Source organism: Prinia subflava, chromosome 10 (genome assembly GCF_021018805.1).
Source record: "Prinia subflava isolate CZ2003 ecotype Zambia chromosome 10, Cam_Psub_1.2, whole genome shotgun sequence".
Taxonomy (NCBI): domain Eukaryota; kingdom Metazoa; phylum Chordata; class Aves; order Passeriformes; family Cisticolidae; genus Prinia; species Prinia subflava.
Window position 1 is genome coordinate 23,560,684 of NC_086256.1, and position 17,432 is coordinate 23,578,115.

A 17,432-nucleotide genomic window follows, 5' to 3' on the forward strand; every position below is an offset into this window, starting at 1 on the left:
AGTGGGTAGAGGCCAAGGACCTATCTAAGCTCATTTTCCATCTCAGGAGCAAAAGCAGACAAACATGTGATGATTTCCACCTCCACTTCATCTCTAGGTCTGGGGATTTCCTGAACTTGATGATTATCTGGTAAATCCCAATCGATCTGCTTTCTGGGCATTCATTCAAGCTGACCTTGGGTCTCTTTTCATCCCCACTCCTGCTAGGCACCTGAAATGAGCCCTGCTCTTGCAGGTTGGCTGACTGGACGTGGCTTGCGAGCAGGCAGCCCCCATCCACCCTCTCCAGGCTTCCTGTGAGCTCATCCTGTTTCATTTTGCTCCCTGCAAGCCTCCGGCGTGCCCGGACAGCGCGGCTCTCCCCGCTGCCCCGCCCGGGAGATGGAGCTGGGCGAGCGGCACGGGCAGGAGGGGCGTCTCGGGAGCTGCAGCTGTGTTTTATTTTTTATTTTATTTCCCTGAGAGCGTGCATGCAGCAGTCCTCGGGGTGCCGTGCCTCGTCAGTGCCTGTCTCTCGATGGGGCAGGCGCCTGTCTGCGCTCCTGGGCTGGGCTCCTGCCGTGAGTCAGCCCACGGCACACGCGCTCTTCCTGTTGGGAGTGACTCAGGTGGAGCAGCCGATAAAACACGCACCAAAAAAAGGCACGGGACACCAGGCCGGTGTGGAGCCCCGCCGGAACGGGCTCCCGGAGCTCCCCGGCACCAGGAATGGCCGAGTTCTGGCTCCTGCCCCTGGCCTGCCTCGCCGCGTCCCTGCTGCCCGCAGCCCAGAGCGCACAAAGCGCACAAGGTGAGGCTCGGCCGGGGCTGTCCCGCTCCCATCCCCGCTCCCATCCCCGCTCCCATCCCCGCTCCCATCCCCGCTCCCATCCCCGCTCTCATCCCTGCTCCCACCCCTGCTCCCACCCCTGCTCCCACCCCTGCTCCCATCCCCGCTCCCATCCTCGCTCCCATCCCTGCTCCCACCTCTGCAGGGCCGCCAGCTGGAAGCGCGGCACCCTTCTAGGGCACTCTTCCCCTCCTGCCTTTGGGATTGATACTGGCTTAGTTTTCCTCCGAGGCGAAATATCCCATGAGCAGCGGGTCTTCGTTTTGTCACTGGCATCCCCTTCCAATAACTTATGGATATGCGATTGCCTCATTGCTGTCGGTATAGAGCTTTGCCCCCAGGGTGCGATGTGGGTGCGAGCACAAGCATGGCCCGGGCTGATCTGCCCATCCCTGCTGGAACCAAAACCTTCCCCGAGCCTGAAGAAGAGCTGGAAGCATCCAGGACCCAGTTTGCTGTAATAACACGGCAGTGTTTGGATTTGGTGCGAGTGTGTGGGGTTCACAATGTGCCACAGCCCTGCCACATCCTAGGGGAGACAGGAGTCTCCTGTGGTCCACAGCTTTAAAATCCAGCAGATCCTCTTGCACATGCAAAGCTCACATAGTGGAGGCTGTCATGGAGGGAGATTTAAACATGTTCAGCCCAGCAGTAATTCAACTATCCAAACTTCAGTTTCATTGGCCTATAGTCTGGAGATGGGTAAGTTTGGCCAAAATCAGGTTTTTGCATGTATTTTGTAAATACTGAGTGATTTGGGGAGTTCTTCGGTTTCCAGTACTGATGTTCTGAAATAAGCTTGCTGGGCTTGAAGTTGAATTTTGTCAGTTGTAGATTTGGTGCAAAGGGAAATGAGTGCTGAATAATGTTTTTGTTTGGTTGTTTTTTTTCAAAACAAAAACAATATCTGCTTTGCTTTACATGGTACTTGGGTTAATTATTACATCAGCCTTAATTACAGGCAGTTTTAAAATACTGGTATGGATGCTTCCTCTGCTCCTTCCTGGCAGTGTGTGGAGGCTGCTGCTTTCCCAGGGACTCCTGAACCCATTTCAGTGTGTGTAGAGCTCACAGTCCATAAGGGCTGTGTTTTCAGGCTGCAGCAGGCTTTGGGTGGGTTCAGTGGTGTAACAGCCCCTGATGGAGCCCTGGGAGCCCCAGGCAGCTCTTCCTGCAATGAGAAACTGTGAAGCTGGGCAATGGGGACACCCAGCCCTGGAGCAGCAGCTGGGACAGCCTGTGGGTCACTGTCCCAGGAGCACAGAGCAGGGAATGGCCTGTGTTGACACGGAGTCTTCATTGTGTGCAAAGCTCTGTTCTCCGGATGGAAAGAGGGATCTTTGCAGGTTGGCTCATGTGTACAGGGCTGTCAGATCCTCACAGACCCCAGGCCACTATCACTGTCTGCTTTTGTGAATTTAAGGAGACAGTTTAAGAGGCCTGAAGCTGACTGCCTCCTCCTCCAAGCCTTTCTGATGTGAGAATTCATCTCAGCACAGCCATCAAGCATTTTTTGTGCTTTATTCTGCGGGTGGGAGCTGGGGGAATGACATCCTGCTGGATGTGTGCCATGGATCTCCTGCACCCTGATGCAGCACTGAAGAAATCCAGCTGCAAAGCTTCTCCTCAGTGGAACTCCCTCTTTTCCATGGATGATCCCAGAGCAGAGCCTCAGGGCACCTGGGTACAGAGGTGATCCTGTCCTCAGCTGGGCCTCATCCTCCAGCAGCTCCTTCCTGCTCCATCTCGTTATGGTTATCCATTCCAGTGCCTTGCTCTGGGTAAGGATTAGCCTGCCTGAGCTCCTGGGTTTCTGGGAGATGACCAGGAGCAGGCACCCCAGTGCAGTGGTGGCACTACCCTGCCACAGCCTCTTAAATGGCTTTGAATCAGTGAGACAAGAATTCATTCCAGGGCTGGAGAGCTGGTTCCTAACATGCTGAAGCAGTAGAGCAACACTCAAAGAAAGGTTTTCATTGCCTGGGGGAACGGTGCTCATGCCTGTAATTTAGCAACCCGGTAGATTGCGTAGGGTGATGCATGGGTGGAGTTCACCTCAAAGATCCTTATGGGTCACTTCCAACTTGAGATCTAGCTGGAGTGCAGAGGGATGGGGAATGGGATCAACCCAAGTGAGATCTTTGTGCTGTGAAGGTGAGCACAAATACTTGAAGAAAGTCTCACGCTGCTGCTCTCCATTGGTCCTTTGTGTTTTCCATGCCCTTTGGTCACTGGTGAGCTCTCTGAGGCTGGAGTTGCTTTCCCAGACCCTGGAGGCAGGAATTCTGTGCCCACAGGTCCCCTCCCAGCAGGCTAGGATGGCAGAAGATCTCCTGAGCTGTGTCTTGGTCTCCTGGCAGCCAGATTGCGAGGTTGCTTGCCGAGGTTGGAAAAATCTCTCTCGCTGTTTGCTGGCGCATGAGGTCACCTCTGCTCTTGGCAGCTCGCTCCTGAGTGCCTGCTCTGGAATGCGGTGCCGATGGGTGTGTGCGAGGGCGGCGCCCAGGTGTGAGCGCTGGGAGCAGCAGCCTTTGCCTGGTCCCAGGAATCCCACCTGCACAGGACAGGGGCGTTGTACCCTGGGGCTGAGCTATGGCAGAAGAGAGCCGGGAAGGAGCAGGCTCAGTGGGTACAAGGCGCTGTCTGCACCCATGCTGCAGGTTTCTGCCCGTTTCTTGACTCCCTCCACCTCCTGTGCTCTCAGAGGTGACCTGGGCAGGGGTTGGGTAGCTGGGGAGGGTCTTTCCTGTCCCAAGGAGACCAGCAGTGAGCAGAGATCCTTAGAGGGAGGTCGAGGCTCCCATGGCACCCCAGGGTGGTTTGGAGCAGCTCCTCAGCAGGCTCTGTGCCTCTGAGGACCTGGCTTTTTCTCTTGGGATGTTTCTTTCTCCTGCCTGTCTTTGCCAAGCATTCTCTCAGCTGTGCCTGCTCTCCTCAGTGATCCTGAGGGGCTGTGTCTGGAGTAAAGGCCCTCAGGATTAAATGCTCCAGCACTGGCCACTGAGGGATTGCCAAGCAGGGGAGAGGTGGCTTCAAGAGAGCAGCTGGACAAGGCAGTGGAGTGCTGGAGCGGGCACATCTGGTGAGATGCCTGAGTCTGATGTCCACAGGGATCATCTGTCTTGGCTGTAGAGGAATGCAGAATCTCATGCCTGCTCTTCCTGCCATCCCTCATGCAGCAGTGTGGGCAGCTGCAGCTTTTCTTCACAAGGAGGGAGGGTGGGCTGAGGTGACCTGTCCAATCCCACCCAAACCTTTTTTGTTAATCTCCCTCTTTGCCAGCACTCTTCTGCCAAACTGCTTGGATCGCAGACCACTCCTCATCACCCTGCACTGCAGACCTGGGTGGGGACACCTGGTGGAAGCTGGTTGAGCTTTTCCTACTCACTCCTGGCTGGGTGAAACAAAGGATAACCTCAGGAAACTTTCCCTTTTCCCCAAAGTCTCCAGTAAGGTTACCTCTCACAGCTGCAGCTGGTCTGTAGCTGCAAAGATAAATTTGGCCACGACAGACCCCCAGACTGAACCAGCCTAGAAGTAAACAAGTCCCTGGGTGATCAGTGATAGGATGGATTTGAACCCAAAAAGGGACCCCTGCCAATCCCATTCAACCCTGAGTGCAGACATATCAGTGCTCAGGGAGCTGGGTGGGGCTGGGAGCCTGAACAATCAGGTGTGTGAGCCCAGGAGTTTGGAACCCCCTAGAGAAGGGGGTGGTCATAACAAATCTGGGCTGTTTGTCCCTCACCCTCAGTGACTCCTGTCATAGGTCTGTCTCCAACCTATGGACAAGACTGGGGTTTTTTTAAACCATCTCTGCTTATTCAATGTCCTGTTTGTGCTGCAAGACCTGTGAAAGGATGGAGAGCAGCCCTGGCAATGCTGTTGTGTGGATTGCGGCTGCTTGGCTTGGGTGTGTCCATCCTCAGCAGTGAAACGGGGCATTCCTCCCCCGTGGGGGATGCAGGGCACGGTGTGGGCACTGGGGTGGCACAGACTGATGGACACAGACGTGGGGACAAACGCAGAGATGTGGGGAAGCAGCTCACGGTAAGCACAGCAGGACGGGGAGGTTTGCACGCTGTTCCTTGCCCCTCAGGGTGGGATTGCTGCTGGTGCCTTCATCTCTAGGCATCATCTGAGCTGTGTCTCTGCTCTCTCCCCAGTGTGTGACTGCAATGGGATGTCCAGGCAGTGCGTCTTCGACTGGCAGCTCCTGAGGGAGACGGGGAACGGGTTCCGCTGCCTCGGCTGCCTGGGCAACACGGAGGGTGCGCGCTGCGAGCGCTGCCAGCACGGCTTCTTCCGAGGGCAGGGCCAGCGCTGCTGCCTGCCCTGCCTCTGCCACCCCTGGGGTACGTGCACGGCTGGGGAAGGGGGGAGGCACTGCTGAGCTCCTGGGCACGTCGGGCTCGGAGCCCCCACACTGCAGACCACAGGTTTCAAGGCCCAGCTGCCCTCTGAGATAATCACAAACTCACAGAGTGATTTGGGTGGGAAGGTGCCCGTCCCAGCCTCTTCCTCCTGTCTTTCTGCAGGCTCCCTCAGCCCCCAGTGCGACAGCGATGGCCGGTGCAGCTGCAAACCCGGAGTGACGGGGGACAAGTGTGACCGGTGCCAGCCGGGCTTCGAGTCCCTGTCCGAGGCAGGGTGCTGCAGGAGTGGGCAGTGAGTGCTGGCCACCGTCGGTGGGTGGGGCCAGCGGGAGGCCAGCCTCCAAAGCTCTGCTGGGGCTGTGCGGGCTGAAAACACCCCCTGCAAAGGCAGGGGGGGTTTCATGGCAGCTCATGGACCGCCTTAAACCAACCATGCTAGGTTGAGTGAGGCTGGACTCTGTGCCAACCTGCAGGGCTTGGTGTTCTGCAACACCATCAAAATCTGAACATAGCCACTCTCTGAGGGGATGGTTTCATTACCCAGATAATGCCCAACAAGCAACAGCCACGTAAAACAAAACCTGCTCATTGTGGGGCTGCCTCATGGTGATGCCACTCACAAAGAGATGTGCATGCAAAAATCAGTCCCTTCCTTTTCATGAAGCCCTGTTTAAACACCTTTAGAAACACATCTGATCTGACTTCCTCAGCTGTGTCCTCTTTTTCCTCACCTCACTCGTTTCTCCTTTGGGCTGCTGGCAGGCAAAGGGTGCTAGCAAGAGACGGCTGCCTGCAGTCCTTCTGCTGGGCCTGGCCTCCTGCCTGAGTCTCTCTGGGGTGCTGCTGCTTGGTGGAGTTCAGGCAAGGTCTATTAAACTCAACCAGGGCTTATTAAGCTCAGTGGAGCTTCACTTTGCTCTTGTAGGCAGGTCTGATACTTTGGGGTGCCCTGGAGCAGTAGCAATGGGCACTGGCTCAACCTGGCACCCACAGTGCTGCAGATTTTGGAAAGAGATGGCTATGGAGATTATTTCCCCACTTCTTGCATGGGAATGGTAGCTAGGAGGGTTCCCCACTGTCCTGTGTAGTGGCAGGAAGCACTGAGCTCCCAGGCTAAGCTGGAAATCCAGGTAGAGGTTCCTGCTGTGCCTTTGCAGGAGCCTGCAGTGTGAGTGTGACCCAGCGGGCAGCACGGGTGACTGTCACTCCGGCCACTGCGTCTGCAAGGAGAGCACCACGGGGGAGCAATGCCAGAGGTGAGTGTCAGGAGGATGTGCTGGACACTGCTTGGCACAGCCTCCTCTCTGCAGTTCCTTCCCTGGCAGTTCACCAAGTCTTTGAATGGTTTGGGTTGGGAAGGATGTTAGAGATCTTCTCATTCCACCCCCTGCCATAGGCAGGGACACCTTCCACTAGCCCAGGTTGCTCCAAGCCCTGTCCAACCTGGCCTTGGACACTTCCAGGGATGGGGCAGTCACCGCTTCTCTGGGCAACCTGGGCCAGTCCCTCACCTCCCTCACAGGACAGTTTCTTCCCAGTATCCAATCTAGCCCTGCCCTCTGTCAGCTTGAAGCCACTGCACACACCCATCTCGCCATCCCAGCCCAGTGATGACCTCAAACCCTGCTGATGGCTGTATTGCATCAGAGGGATGGTTGTGTAGGCCAGCAGAAGGAGAAAATGACTTGAACATTGTCACCCTCTTGCATTTTCCCAGGTGCAAGCGACACTTCTATAACCTGGATGCCAGAAACCCTGCAGGATGCTCCCCCTGCTTCTGCTACGGGCACTCGGTCGATTGCATCAGTGCAGACAACCACAGTGTCCACAACATCACCTCTACCTTCCAGCAAGGTGAAGCCAAGCAGGACATCCCCATGGCTCCTGGGAGTGTTTGCCATCCCTTCAATGGGCTGGAGGAACCACGTGCCTCACAGCCGTGCTGGAAGTCAGCCTTGGGTTGTGCTTGCTCCTTGGGTGCTCATCCAACCTGCCTGTGGCTGCAGCAGCCTTGCTTTGATGGGATGGCTTGGTCATAGGCAGAAGTAGGGTCCAGGGGTTGAGGGGAGCATAGGATTTCTTAATTCTGTCTTTCCTGCCACCTGGAAGGAGGCCTCTGTGCCCAGCCAGGCTGATTTACAGATGTGTGGGCACAGGGATAACTGTGCTGTCCCCTCGGAGGTTGGAGTTGGAAGCAGGAGAGTTTTGATAAGACACAACTCAGGAAAGTTACTGGAATCCTAGAAACACCTTCCCTGTCCACGCTGACTGCTGCTTGTTTGTGCTCAGGTACTGAGGGCTGGCGAGGTGTCCATGAGAGCGGCTCCCCAGCCCAGCTCCAGTGGTCCCCACGCCACCAGGATGCCTTCATAGCAGCCAGGAGCTCAGAGCCAATATACTTCATGGCACCTGGTAGGTGTGGGATCAGTGGTGGCAGAGTGAACCCTTTGCTTGGTGTGATCCCATGAACTGAGCCTTTAGAAGGAAGGAAGGATTTTAAGCCTTTGATTTTCCCTTTGCAGCAAAATTCCTTGGGAACCAGCAGCTGAGCTATGGGCAGACGCTGTCCTTCGATTACCGCCTGGACCGCGGGGGTCGCCAGCCATCTCCACATGATGTGGTCCTGGAAGGACATGGCCTGAGAGTCACTGCCCCCTTCCTGCCCGAGGGGGAGGTCCTGCCCTGCGGCGTCAGCCAGGTGTACACCTTCAGGTAATGTGGGAACCTCTTTGGAGCAGGGGGAGCAAGAATGGTTGTGGCTTCAAGGAGGTCCTGGGTTCAGCTGTGGCCCTTGGAGGTGGCAAATGGCTGCCTGGTTTGGGCTGGGTGCATCCCAGGCGCTGCTGTCCTGGATAAGGAGGTTACTTTGTGAGAGGGGCAGCAGAAAATGGGGCTTGAGGTTGGGTTGGGTTCTTGGCTCTGTATCATTTGCCTGCATGGAGGTCGTTGTCCAAAGCCTTGAGCTCCTAGGAGGGAGGGGGTGAAGGCTGTTGTGTTTTTTGGAGGAGGCATATCATTTTTTTGAAATCAGTTCCACTTCCCCCCTCTCCCATGGCAGGCTGGACGAGCACCCAAGCAGCAAGTGGAGCCCAAGACTGAACCACTTTGAGTTTCGCAGGCTGCTGGGAAACCTGACAGCCCTCTGGATCCGAGCCACCTTTGGGGAGTACAGTAAGTGCAGAGAGAGCTTGCAAGGCTGCCTTCTCCTAGTTGCTGGAGACATCTCTGGGTGGATACACGTGTGGTAAAATTTATTAAATGACAGAAACAGTAAGTGCTCCAAGGGGGCAAAATTAAATAGCAAAGAGATTGAGCAGGATGGCTGCTCCATTTGCCTGTGGGCGTTGCAGGAGAGTGTGCGCCCCGTGCAGGTCCTGGCCGGGGGGTGCAGCCGCTGTCCCCGCGGTGACCGGGGGGTGCAGCCGCTGTCCCCCGGTGACCGGCCCTTCCTCCTGCAGGCACCGGCTACCTCGACAACGTGACGCTGGTGTCGGCGCAGCCCGCGCCCGGCGCGCCCGCGCCCTGGGTGGAGCGCTGCCAGTGCCCGCCGCCCTACCGCGGGCAGTTCTGCCAGCGCTGCGCCCCCGGCTACCGCAGGGACGACCCCAGCCAGGGCCCCTTCAGCACCTGCGTGCCCTGCGACTGCCAGGGGGGAGGGATCTGCGACCCTGACACCGGTAAGAGCGGCCACCTCCCCGCCGTGCTGGTAGGCTGTGGGAACGCCGGGAGTGGCTGCCTGTGTCCCGAGGATGGAGCTGCGGGGAGTGGAGACCACTCACTGCACAGACATTTCCTCACGGGAGGGGTCGTCAGATACTGTAAGGGGCTGCCCAGGGAGGTGGTGGAGTCATCGTCCCTGGAGGTGTCCAGGGAAGGACTGGACACGTCACTCAGTGCCCTGGGCTGGTTTACAAGGTGGGGATCTGCCGCAGGTTGGACTCAGTGGTCTCAAAGGGCTTTTCCAACCTTAATGATTCTGTGATATTATGGCTTGTCTGTGATTCTGAGATTCTGTCTGTGATCATGATTCTGTGACTTGGGTCTGAAATGTGGGGATCATCCAAGGGAAAATTCCTCAAAGCCTAGATTGCAGTCAGATGCATTTGGAACAAACTGTATGCATGTTAGAGAGAAAAAAACATCCCCTGCTGCCCAGAGAGCAATATTTCTTCACTTCTGACTTATTATTTGAAAGTTAAGCATGGCAATGCCTCAGGTTGGGCAGAGCTTCAGCAAGGTGGTTTAGCTGAAGAAGTCCTTGCCTGTTGTAGGGGAGTTTGACTAGATGACCTTTAAAGGTCCCTTCCAACGCTGACCATTTCATGATTTTATGTGGTGCATGATGTGGGCATGGCGAGGATCTGAAGAGATCTCGTGGAGGTTGCTGTCTCATGGGTGCTTGTGTTGCTGTGGCTGGAGGGTGGAGGATGTTTACTCACTGGGAATGTGAGTAAACTGCCCTAAGCCCTTTCCTTGCTCCTGCAGGTGAATGCTACTCAGGAGATGAGAACGTGGGCAATGGTGTCAGCTGCCCCTTTGGCTCCTACCGAGACCCCCGGCGGCCGAACAGCTGCAGGAGCTGCCCCTGTGGGCCGGGCCAGGGCTGCTCCCTGGGGCCGGGTGGCCAGGAGGTCGTCTGTGACCACTGCCCTCCTGGAGCTGCTGGTAACGCCCTCCTTGCCTCTGCTCTGCCTTTTCCATCCGCTTGGAGGGGGCGGATGCACACCATCCTCTCAGCCCAGCTTGCCTCGACATTGCCACTCCTGCCTGCAGTGGGGTGTTTGACCCCGAGGGCTGGGGAAACACACCCTGTCCATGGGAAAAGTTCTCATCTAAATGTGACGTGGATGGAGAAAGGATGGGTAGGAGGAGGAGGGAGCAAAAAATAAGGAAAAAATAATTGGAAACAGCTTGTAGAAGGTCAGTTGTGGCACCCAGCTTTCGAGAGCATGTGTGGGACATCGTGTGTTGGCCGTGGTGGTGATGACAGCAGAGCAGCTCTTGTGCCAACCCTGATGGGACTGACCACTCCCATTTCTGTGGGGCACAAGCAGCGAGCCAGCCTCTGCCTCCCGGGCATGAGCACTAACTTCTGCTTCTCTCTGCTCTCCCAGGTGCCAACTGTGAGTACTGTGCCGATGGCTATTTTGGAGATCCGGCGGCTTCCCAGCCCTGCCAGCCGTGCCGGTGCAACGGGAACGTGGAGCCCAACGCCGTGGGCAACTGTGACCGCCGCAGCGGCGAGTGCCTCAAGTGCATCCACAACACTGCTGGCTTCCACTGCGACCGCTGCAAGGACGGCTTCTTCGGGAACCCCCTGGCCCCCGACCCCGCGGACAAGTGCAGAGGTGAGGTGCAGCTGCTGTCTGAGCTGAGGATGAGTGATAAAACCCATGACTGACTGTGGAGTGGTTTGGTGGGGAAGGAGGGTGCTGGAAAGTGGGAATGGTGAGCAGGAACCAAGGCACAGGGCTGAATAGGAAGAAAGCAGGGAGAGGTGTGCTGTGGCATGAGGTGGGGCCAGGTCCCCTGAATCTGTATCGCTCTGACCTGCAGCCTGTGCCTGCGACTCAGTTGGTGCCGAGCCCCTGAAGTGCAGGAGTGATGGGAGCTGCATCTGCAAACCTGGCTTTGAGGGTCCCCGCTGTGAAGAGAGTGAGTGCCCAGCTTGCTATGGCCAGGTGAAAATGCAGGTGAGCATCTGTGCCAGCCCCAGGGAGCAGCAAGGAGTGCAGTGATTCGCTCACCCTCAGTGTCTCCTTCTGTCCTCCTCAAGCATCTACTCCTGGTGCAAGTGAAATATGAATTCAGACCTTGGCTTTGTAACTGATTTAACCGGTCCTTTGTGCCCCATCCTAAAATGAGCCTTCATTTTGGTCTCTGTCCTTGGGCCTGACTGTGGCCCTGGTTCCCACCCTGGTCTTTCCTCCGTGGGTTTTTTGTCCTGCTGGCTGAAGCCTGGTCTGTGGTTGCAGGTGCAGCTGTACCTGCAGCAGCTGGCAGAGCTGGAGCTGCTCTTGTCAGAGGTGCGAGCTGGCGGTGGGACCGAGAGCCAGGAGCTGGAGGGGAGGATGCAGGGGGCTGAGGAGATGCTGCGGACCATCCTCAGGGAAGCCCTGAGTCTTCAAGGTACCACCTGGCCACTGCCCTTGGGTGGGGCCATCTGGGCTCTCTCAGGGAGGGTTTTCTGCCTGGGCCTTTTTGCACAGCAACGAGTTTCTCTTCAGCCTTTCTCTTTCCTTCTCCCCAGCTTCCGACAGGTCTCTGGAAGGCCGTGTGGCCAGGATGAAGGGGCAGGGGTCCAGCTCCCAGAACCGCTTGGATGAGATCAAGGCCACGGTGGGGAGACTGAGGTCTCTGGGGAGCCAGTATGAGAGGCAGGTGCAGGAGACCCGTCAGCTGCTGGAGAGAGCCAGGCTGGACCTGGATCACAGCGGCACTGCTCTCCGTCGGGTGGTAAGAGCATCCTGTGAGACACGCTTCTAGTCCAGCTCAGGGCTGGGAAAAACTAACAGAGGAAGTGAGGATTTAAAGAATTAGAGATGTTATGTGAATGTAGGTGTTCTGATGGTCCTTTCTTTGGAGTCAGGACCTTGAGAGGAGCTGGCAGGGGTCTTTGGGGGTGCTGGAGGTTTAACATGCTGTAGTTGCCTCTGTCAGTGCCAAATTGGATGGAGGGCAGGGAAGAGCACTCACACTTCTCTTCCTTCCTCCCTCCTCAGACCATTCCTGTTTCAAGCTTTCCTGGGGGTTTAAATCAGTACTTGCTGCTGGCCCAGGAGGCTCTGAGACTGGCCAACAGGTGAGTTGCTCCCACTGTTAGCCAAGAGAGAGGGGAGGAGTACTGAGATCGTACTAGGTGCCCAGAAGGTCCTTTTTGGAGGGTTCTGGTTGACATATGCCAGCCCTGGAGCAGGGGAAGATGCAGCTGCTGAGCTGTCTTTGCTGCTCCATAGAGTTGTCCTCAGCTGTCTTTGAGGATGTAATTGGACGTGATTTAGCAGCATCTTTGGGGTCAGAGTTTTGCCCTTGGATGTCCATTTGGAACAGAGAGCTTCTGCCCTCCCCAGTGCTCATCTATCTTTGGGAGATGCCAGAGGAGCAAGCGAATATGCTGTGCTTCCCAAGGGGGTGTGATCCAGCATCAGTGAATGCAGCAGTATAGGAAGTTGGTGGAGAGAACCTGGGTGGGAACCCTTTTGACAAGCCCCCTCTGTGCCCTGCAGCCACACACAGGCAGCCAATGCCATCGACCAGGCTGCAAAGGTGGCGCGGGAGGACGCGGGGCAGGCGCTGCAGCTGCTGCGCGCGGCCGCCGGCGGAGAGGCTGCCCTGGGCTCCCTGCCCCGGAGGTGAGCGCAGGCTGAGGCCTGGGGGATGGAGGGAGGAGAGGGAGGGCCAAGAACCTGGGCCCCCTTCCCTGCCTCCCCGTCTGAGCTGCAGAAATGTGCAGCTGGAGGCAGGGAATTCGCTGGCAAGTCTGAGGGGTGGAGATGGAGGGACAACAGCTCTGTGTCCCCCTCACAGCCCTCAATGCTCCTGGGGTCCTGCCTGCAGCTGGGCCAAGGGGTTTAACACCACATGTGTGACTTCTGGGGATGTTTTCCACATGTGGTTAAAAGTCTGGGGTGGGTTTAGCCTGAAACCCATGAATTTAAGCCCATTGTGGCTCCTTTGGTCAGACTTGGCCTCTCCAGAGCCCACCACAGTGGTGCTGGGACTTTGCACACCATGGGTGGGATGTGAGCAGCAGCCTTGAAGGAAGTTAGAAAGTTGAACAGGGATGTGCAGGAGAAAAGATACAGTGATAGGGCAGGGATTAGCAGAGCCACCATGGAACCTGGGAGAGTTCAGCTGTGTGAAACAATCTCTCATTTTGGAGTAGGAGTAAGGAGCCAGCAGATGCCCTGCTCATTGGAGGGACTGGGATGCAGGGAATGTTTGCAATTGACTTTTCATGTGTGATAAATCTGCATGGGGCCTTGGAGAATGTGAAGGAGTCAGTGTAGATGGCAGTATTAATGCTGAGGTGGGAGGCTGGCAGCTTGGCTGGTACCAGGCTCTCCAGCCTCACATCTGTACAGGTATGAAGAGCTCAAGTCACTGGCTGGAGGGCTGAAGGCTGATGCTGATGGAATGGCCCTCACGGCAGATGCAGCTTATCAGGGCAGCCTGGTGCTCCTCAGCTCCCTGTCCCGCCTGACAGAGATGGACATCGGGTCCTTTAAGGTGAGGGCTTTGTGCCTGTCAGACCCGGAGATCCGTTTCACTCCTCCTCATGCCCTCCCTGCCTATCCTACCACCAGCTCAGCCCTTCCCAGGGCTCCATCCCCGTTGGAGAGACACTAGACAGGCATCTTCCTACCCTTTTCCCCCATTTCCCTCTGGTTCCTGGTGGGCACTGGAGAGGTGCTGGGGACCCCACCGTGTCTCTGTTCCAGGAGGAGGCCTCGAGGCTGAAGCAGGACGCGGGTGCCCTGCTGGGCCTGGTGGAGACGTCCCTGTCCCAGTACCGGGGCCTGCAGAGCCGCGTGGGGCGCTGGGAGGAGGAGGCCGAGCAGCTGCTGCAAGGGCAGGAGGGCGAGAGAGCGGTAAGGGGCTGGCTGGGGAGGGTCACCCCAGCAGGGCTGCAGCCTTGGGGGGATGCCTGTGGCTCCACCACGGTCCTTGCCCAGCTGCCAAAGGCAGCTCTGCCTGCCTGGTGCAGGACTGGACCTTTCCTTGGGGCTGGTCTTCACACCTCGGTGTGTGCAGGGAGCTGGTGGTGCAGGACCTCACCTGCACGTCTCCTCCATGTAAAGCAGGCTGAAAACCTGATCCTGCAAAGATTAGAGCTAAGATGACTCAGGATATAGCTGGAGCTGGTTGAGGAGCACCGGCTCAAGCTTCTGATGGCAGATCAGCATGTGGGAGTCTTGCTTAAGGGGCAAGAGCAAGCATTTGGGAACAGACTGATGGGTCTCTTCCAGCCCAGCTCCTCCCAGGCTGCTGTGGGACCGTGTGGTGCTCCCATACCGTGTCCTTCACCTGCCCTTTGTGTCCCTTGGTACATTGCAGAAGCTGACGCAGCTGCTGTCCCGAGCCACCCTTGCCAGGAGCACAGCCCTGCAAGCCACAAGTGCTGGCAATGCCACCTTCTACGAGGTGGAGCAGATCCTCAAGAGCCTCAAGGGTATCATCCTGGAAACCCTTCCTTTTCCTTTCCACGTGGGATCTCACAAAGGTAGTCTGGCTTCATTTCCACACGTGTTTCTTCCAGAGTTCAACCTGCAGGCAGATGACAAGAGGAGGGAGGCCAAAGATGCCATGAGGAGGCTGCCCCTTATCAGCAGCATGGTCACCAGTGCCAGGGAGAAGACAGACAGAGCCAAAGGCACCGTGGACAGCGCCGTCTCTGAGTCAAAGGCAGGCAGCAGCATGGTGGAGGAGGTGAAGGAAATTGCCACGGGGATCCAAGAGGTGAGGACAGACTCTGGTGCTAGTGCTGTCAGAAAAGGATTTGGAAGGAGAAAAGCAGGGAAGAAGAGGAGATGGTTAGCAGCCTTATGATGAACCTGATGGGTTGATTTTGAGCTGAAGTTTCTCTGCAGTGGATCCTGCAGATACCAGTTTGGGTGTAGATGATCTCTGCAGGCACATTCCTTCCATGAGGATCTCTGTGGCATCTCACTGTAGCTGCCTTTCAGTGACCAAGGGGATTTTTTCACTCCTGCAGCCAGAGTCACTGGCAGGCTTGTGAGGTCCCAAAACTGGTGTGTGTGGGTTCACCTCCCAGATGTGTGTTGTAATTGCCCAGGGATGTGCTGTTGTGTGAGGGAGGGATTGAGCCATGGGCATAGAAACAACTCTCTGGAGCAATTGGTGGAGGAACATGAGGACAGCTTGTGATACTTTTGGGTCCCTTGTAGAAGGAACCAGTTTGAGAGGCAGGTGCAGGAGACCCAGGAATGATTCTGGCTGTGCTCTGCCCCTCTGAAAGTGCCTTTTCCCACACTCACCCCCAGGAGATTGCCCGGCTGAGGGAGGAAGCCAACAAGACAGCAGACGGTGTCCTCGCCCTGGAGAAGGCAGTGGCCACCCTGCAGCAGGAGGCCAAGGAAGTGGATGAGGCATTTGACAGGAAGCTCTCGGAGGTTGAGGCGGATGCTGCTGTGATAGAGAAGGTGTGTCCCCATCTCCCTTTCCCTGTCTTCTTCCCTGTTGACTTGTGGGCTTGATTTCACCTCATGGCTGCTGCCTTTCCTCCTTCAGACAGCTCAGGAAGCTCAGAGGGTCCATGACAAGGCTGGCCAGGCAGAGGCAGCTGTGCAGCAGATGCTGAGTGCCCTGGAAGAGCTGCTGCGCCTCATGAGTAGGTTTTGTGACGCCGCTGTGGGGTGTGGATGGAGACACACTGGGGTCCTGGGCAGGGCTGCTGGGAGTTTTGTGGGAAGCTAAATTACGTGGTGAACAGGCTGGGCAGCAGGGTGGAGAAGAAGTATCTAGAAAGATCTAGCCCTCAGCCTCCATACATGCTTTCCTATTCCTTGTTTTCCTTCTGTGCAAAAGACCAGCCTGGCGCCGTGGATGAGGATGGCCTGAGAGTGCTTGAGGAGAACTTCAGCCAAGCCAAAACCAGAAGCAGGCAGCTGAAGGCGGAGATGTCAGAGCTGGAGCAGACGGCTGCGCTGCAGAAGGCCCGGGTGCGCACGCTGGAGAGCAGCATTGACGACATCCTGGCTGATATTAAGAACCTGGAGGATATCCAGAAGAGTCTTCCTCCAGGCTGCTACAACACAAAAGCCATTGAATTGCCATGAGCCGGTTCTGGAAAGGCTGCAGCGCCTGCCAGGCTGAAGGCAGGAGGGCCTCCCCAAATCTGGCAGAACTGGCTGTGTTTGGTTGTGTTAAGCTGATCCTTACCCTCAAGATCAGTGTGGCAGATGAAGTTCACAATGTCCCGCTGGCCCTGGAAAGTCCCTGATTTTTCAAAGTGCTCCGTCCCTTGCTCGTGGGAAGAAGGAGACTCCTGGTTTGTGAAGGTGCTGCTGTCTGAAGAACAGCCCATTCCTACAATTTATCTCTGAGGTGCAGGATTAGGTGTCAGCCTTGTGAGCTTGCACAGTTTGGACCCTGGAGCTCATAACTGAGAGGTTCTCCATCACCGGTGGATACCCTGTCCTGGTCTGGCACACACAGAAGGACTAGAGTCTCTGTCCACACTTTTGACACTGCCACCACCAGCTCCTCCTCCTCTTCTCCATGGGGTTTTCCTCACCTTCAGCAGCTCAGGAGACAGGGAGCAAGCAGCATGAGAGGCTGCTGGGGGAGATGAATTCTGAGTTGTGGCACTGGTGATGCTTCATGTGGTGTCTCTTCCCAGGCTGGCAGTCCTCCCCCTTGCTGGGAGTGGTGTGGCTCTTGTACCTGAGAACCCTGTCCCATCCTGCTGCAGTGCCTGTAACCTGATTTCATTAGTTTAAAAATACTGATGATGTCTTGAATGTGTCTCCACCTCTGGTTTGGTGCTGCCTGTCCTCCCTCCCTCATGGTGCTGGGAAATCCCAGATGGAGAAGGACACTGGAGACTCCCTCACCCCTCCTTATCTCTCAAGTCTCTGATAAAGGAGCATCCATGCTTTTGCTTCATGATATACCGAGTATTATGTCTGCTTTACATTTTATTTAAGTGGGATGTATTTTTGCCCCTGGCATATGTCCCTTCTCCTGTTGTACAGTGTAGGGACAGTTATTAGGGACCTGTTTTTCTGTGAGTTGGGTTTTTTTGAAAGGTGGGAGGTCAATAAATGATGGATACTCTTGGCTAGATCTTGCCTACTGCTTTAGTTTTTCAGGCTTCCTCATTTGGGGGAATTTGGCCATGGGTTATCTTGGCAGTTGCAGGCATTTGCTCTCATGTTCTGACTTGGTCCTGGGGCTGTTTTAAAGTCACACCAGTAACATCTCTGTTTTGTTTTGTTTATTACATAATTTAAACATTTTGCTGATAAAGTATTTTTTTGTCAATGACCGTTTTTTCATATAGCAACAGAAAAAAAGAAAAAAAAGGCTCAAAAACTTTTGACAAAGGTGAAATTGGTGGCATGGCAACTTCAACCCCTTTCCCTCCCCCCTTTATTTATTTTCTTTCCCCAAAAGACGTTTGAAGTTCATTTCACTTTCAGCAAATTGACTGTTAAAAAGTGGAGGTTCAAAGACCAAAACCCGCGAGCTTCTTCCCACACCTC

The 17,432-nt window shown here is 55.9% G+C and overlaps 1 protein-coding gene across 1 annotated transcript; it reads left to right on the forward strand.

The window, feature by feature from the left end:
* The first annotated feature begins 397 nt into the window (after nt 1–397).
* On the forward strand, nt 398–17,199 carry LAMC2 (laminin subunit gamma 2). Its single transcript, XM_063407743.1, has 23 exons — nt 398–790; nt 4,996–5,184; nt 5,368–5,497; nt 6,363–6,461; nt 6,923–7,059; nt 7,495–7,617; nt 7,728–7,917; nt 8,264–8,376; nt 8,664–8,882; nt 9,691–9,870; nt 10,320–10,553; nt 10,762–10,898; nt 11,181–11,334; nt 11,456–11,661; nt 11,928–12,007; nt 12,432–12,557; nt 13,290–13,434; nt 13,647–13,796; nt 14,263–14,377; nt 14,465–14,664; nt 15,210–15,368; nt 15,457–15,556; nt 15,754–17,199. The coding sequence occupies exons 1-23, from the start codon at nt 709–711 to the stop codon at nt 16,002–16,004; spliced, it is 3,519 nt and encodes a 1,172-aa protein (XP_063263813.1). The 5' UTR covers nt 398–708; the 3' UTR covers nt 16,005–17,199.
* The last annotated feature ends 233 nt before the right edge of the window (nt 17,200–17,432 follow it).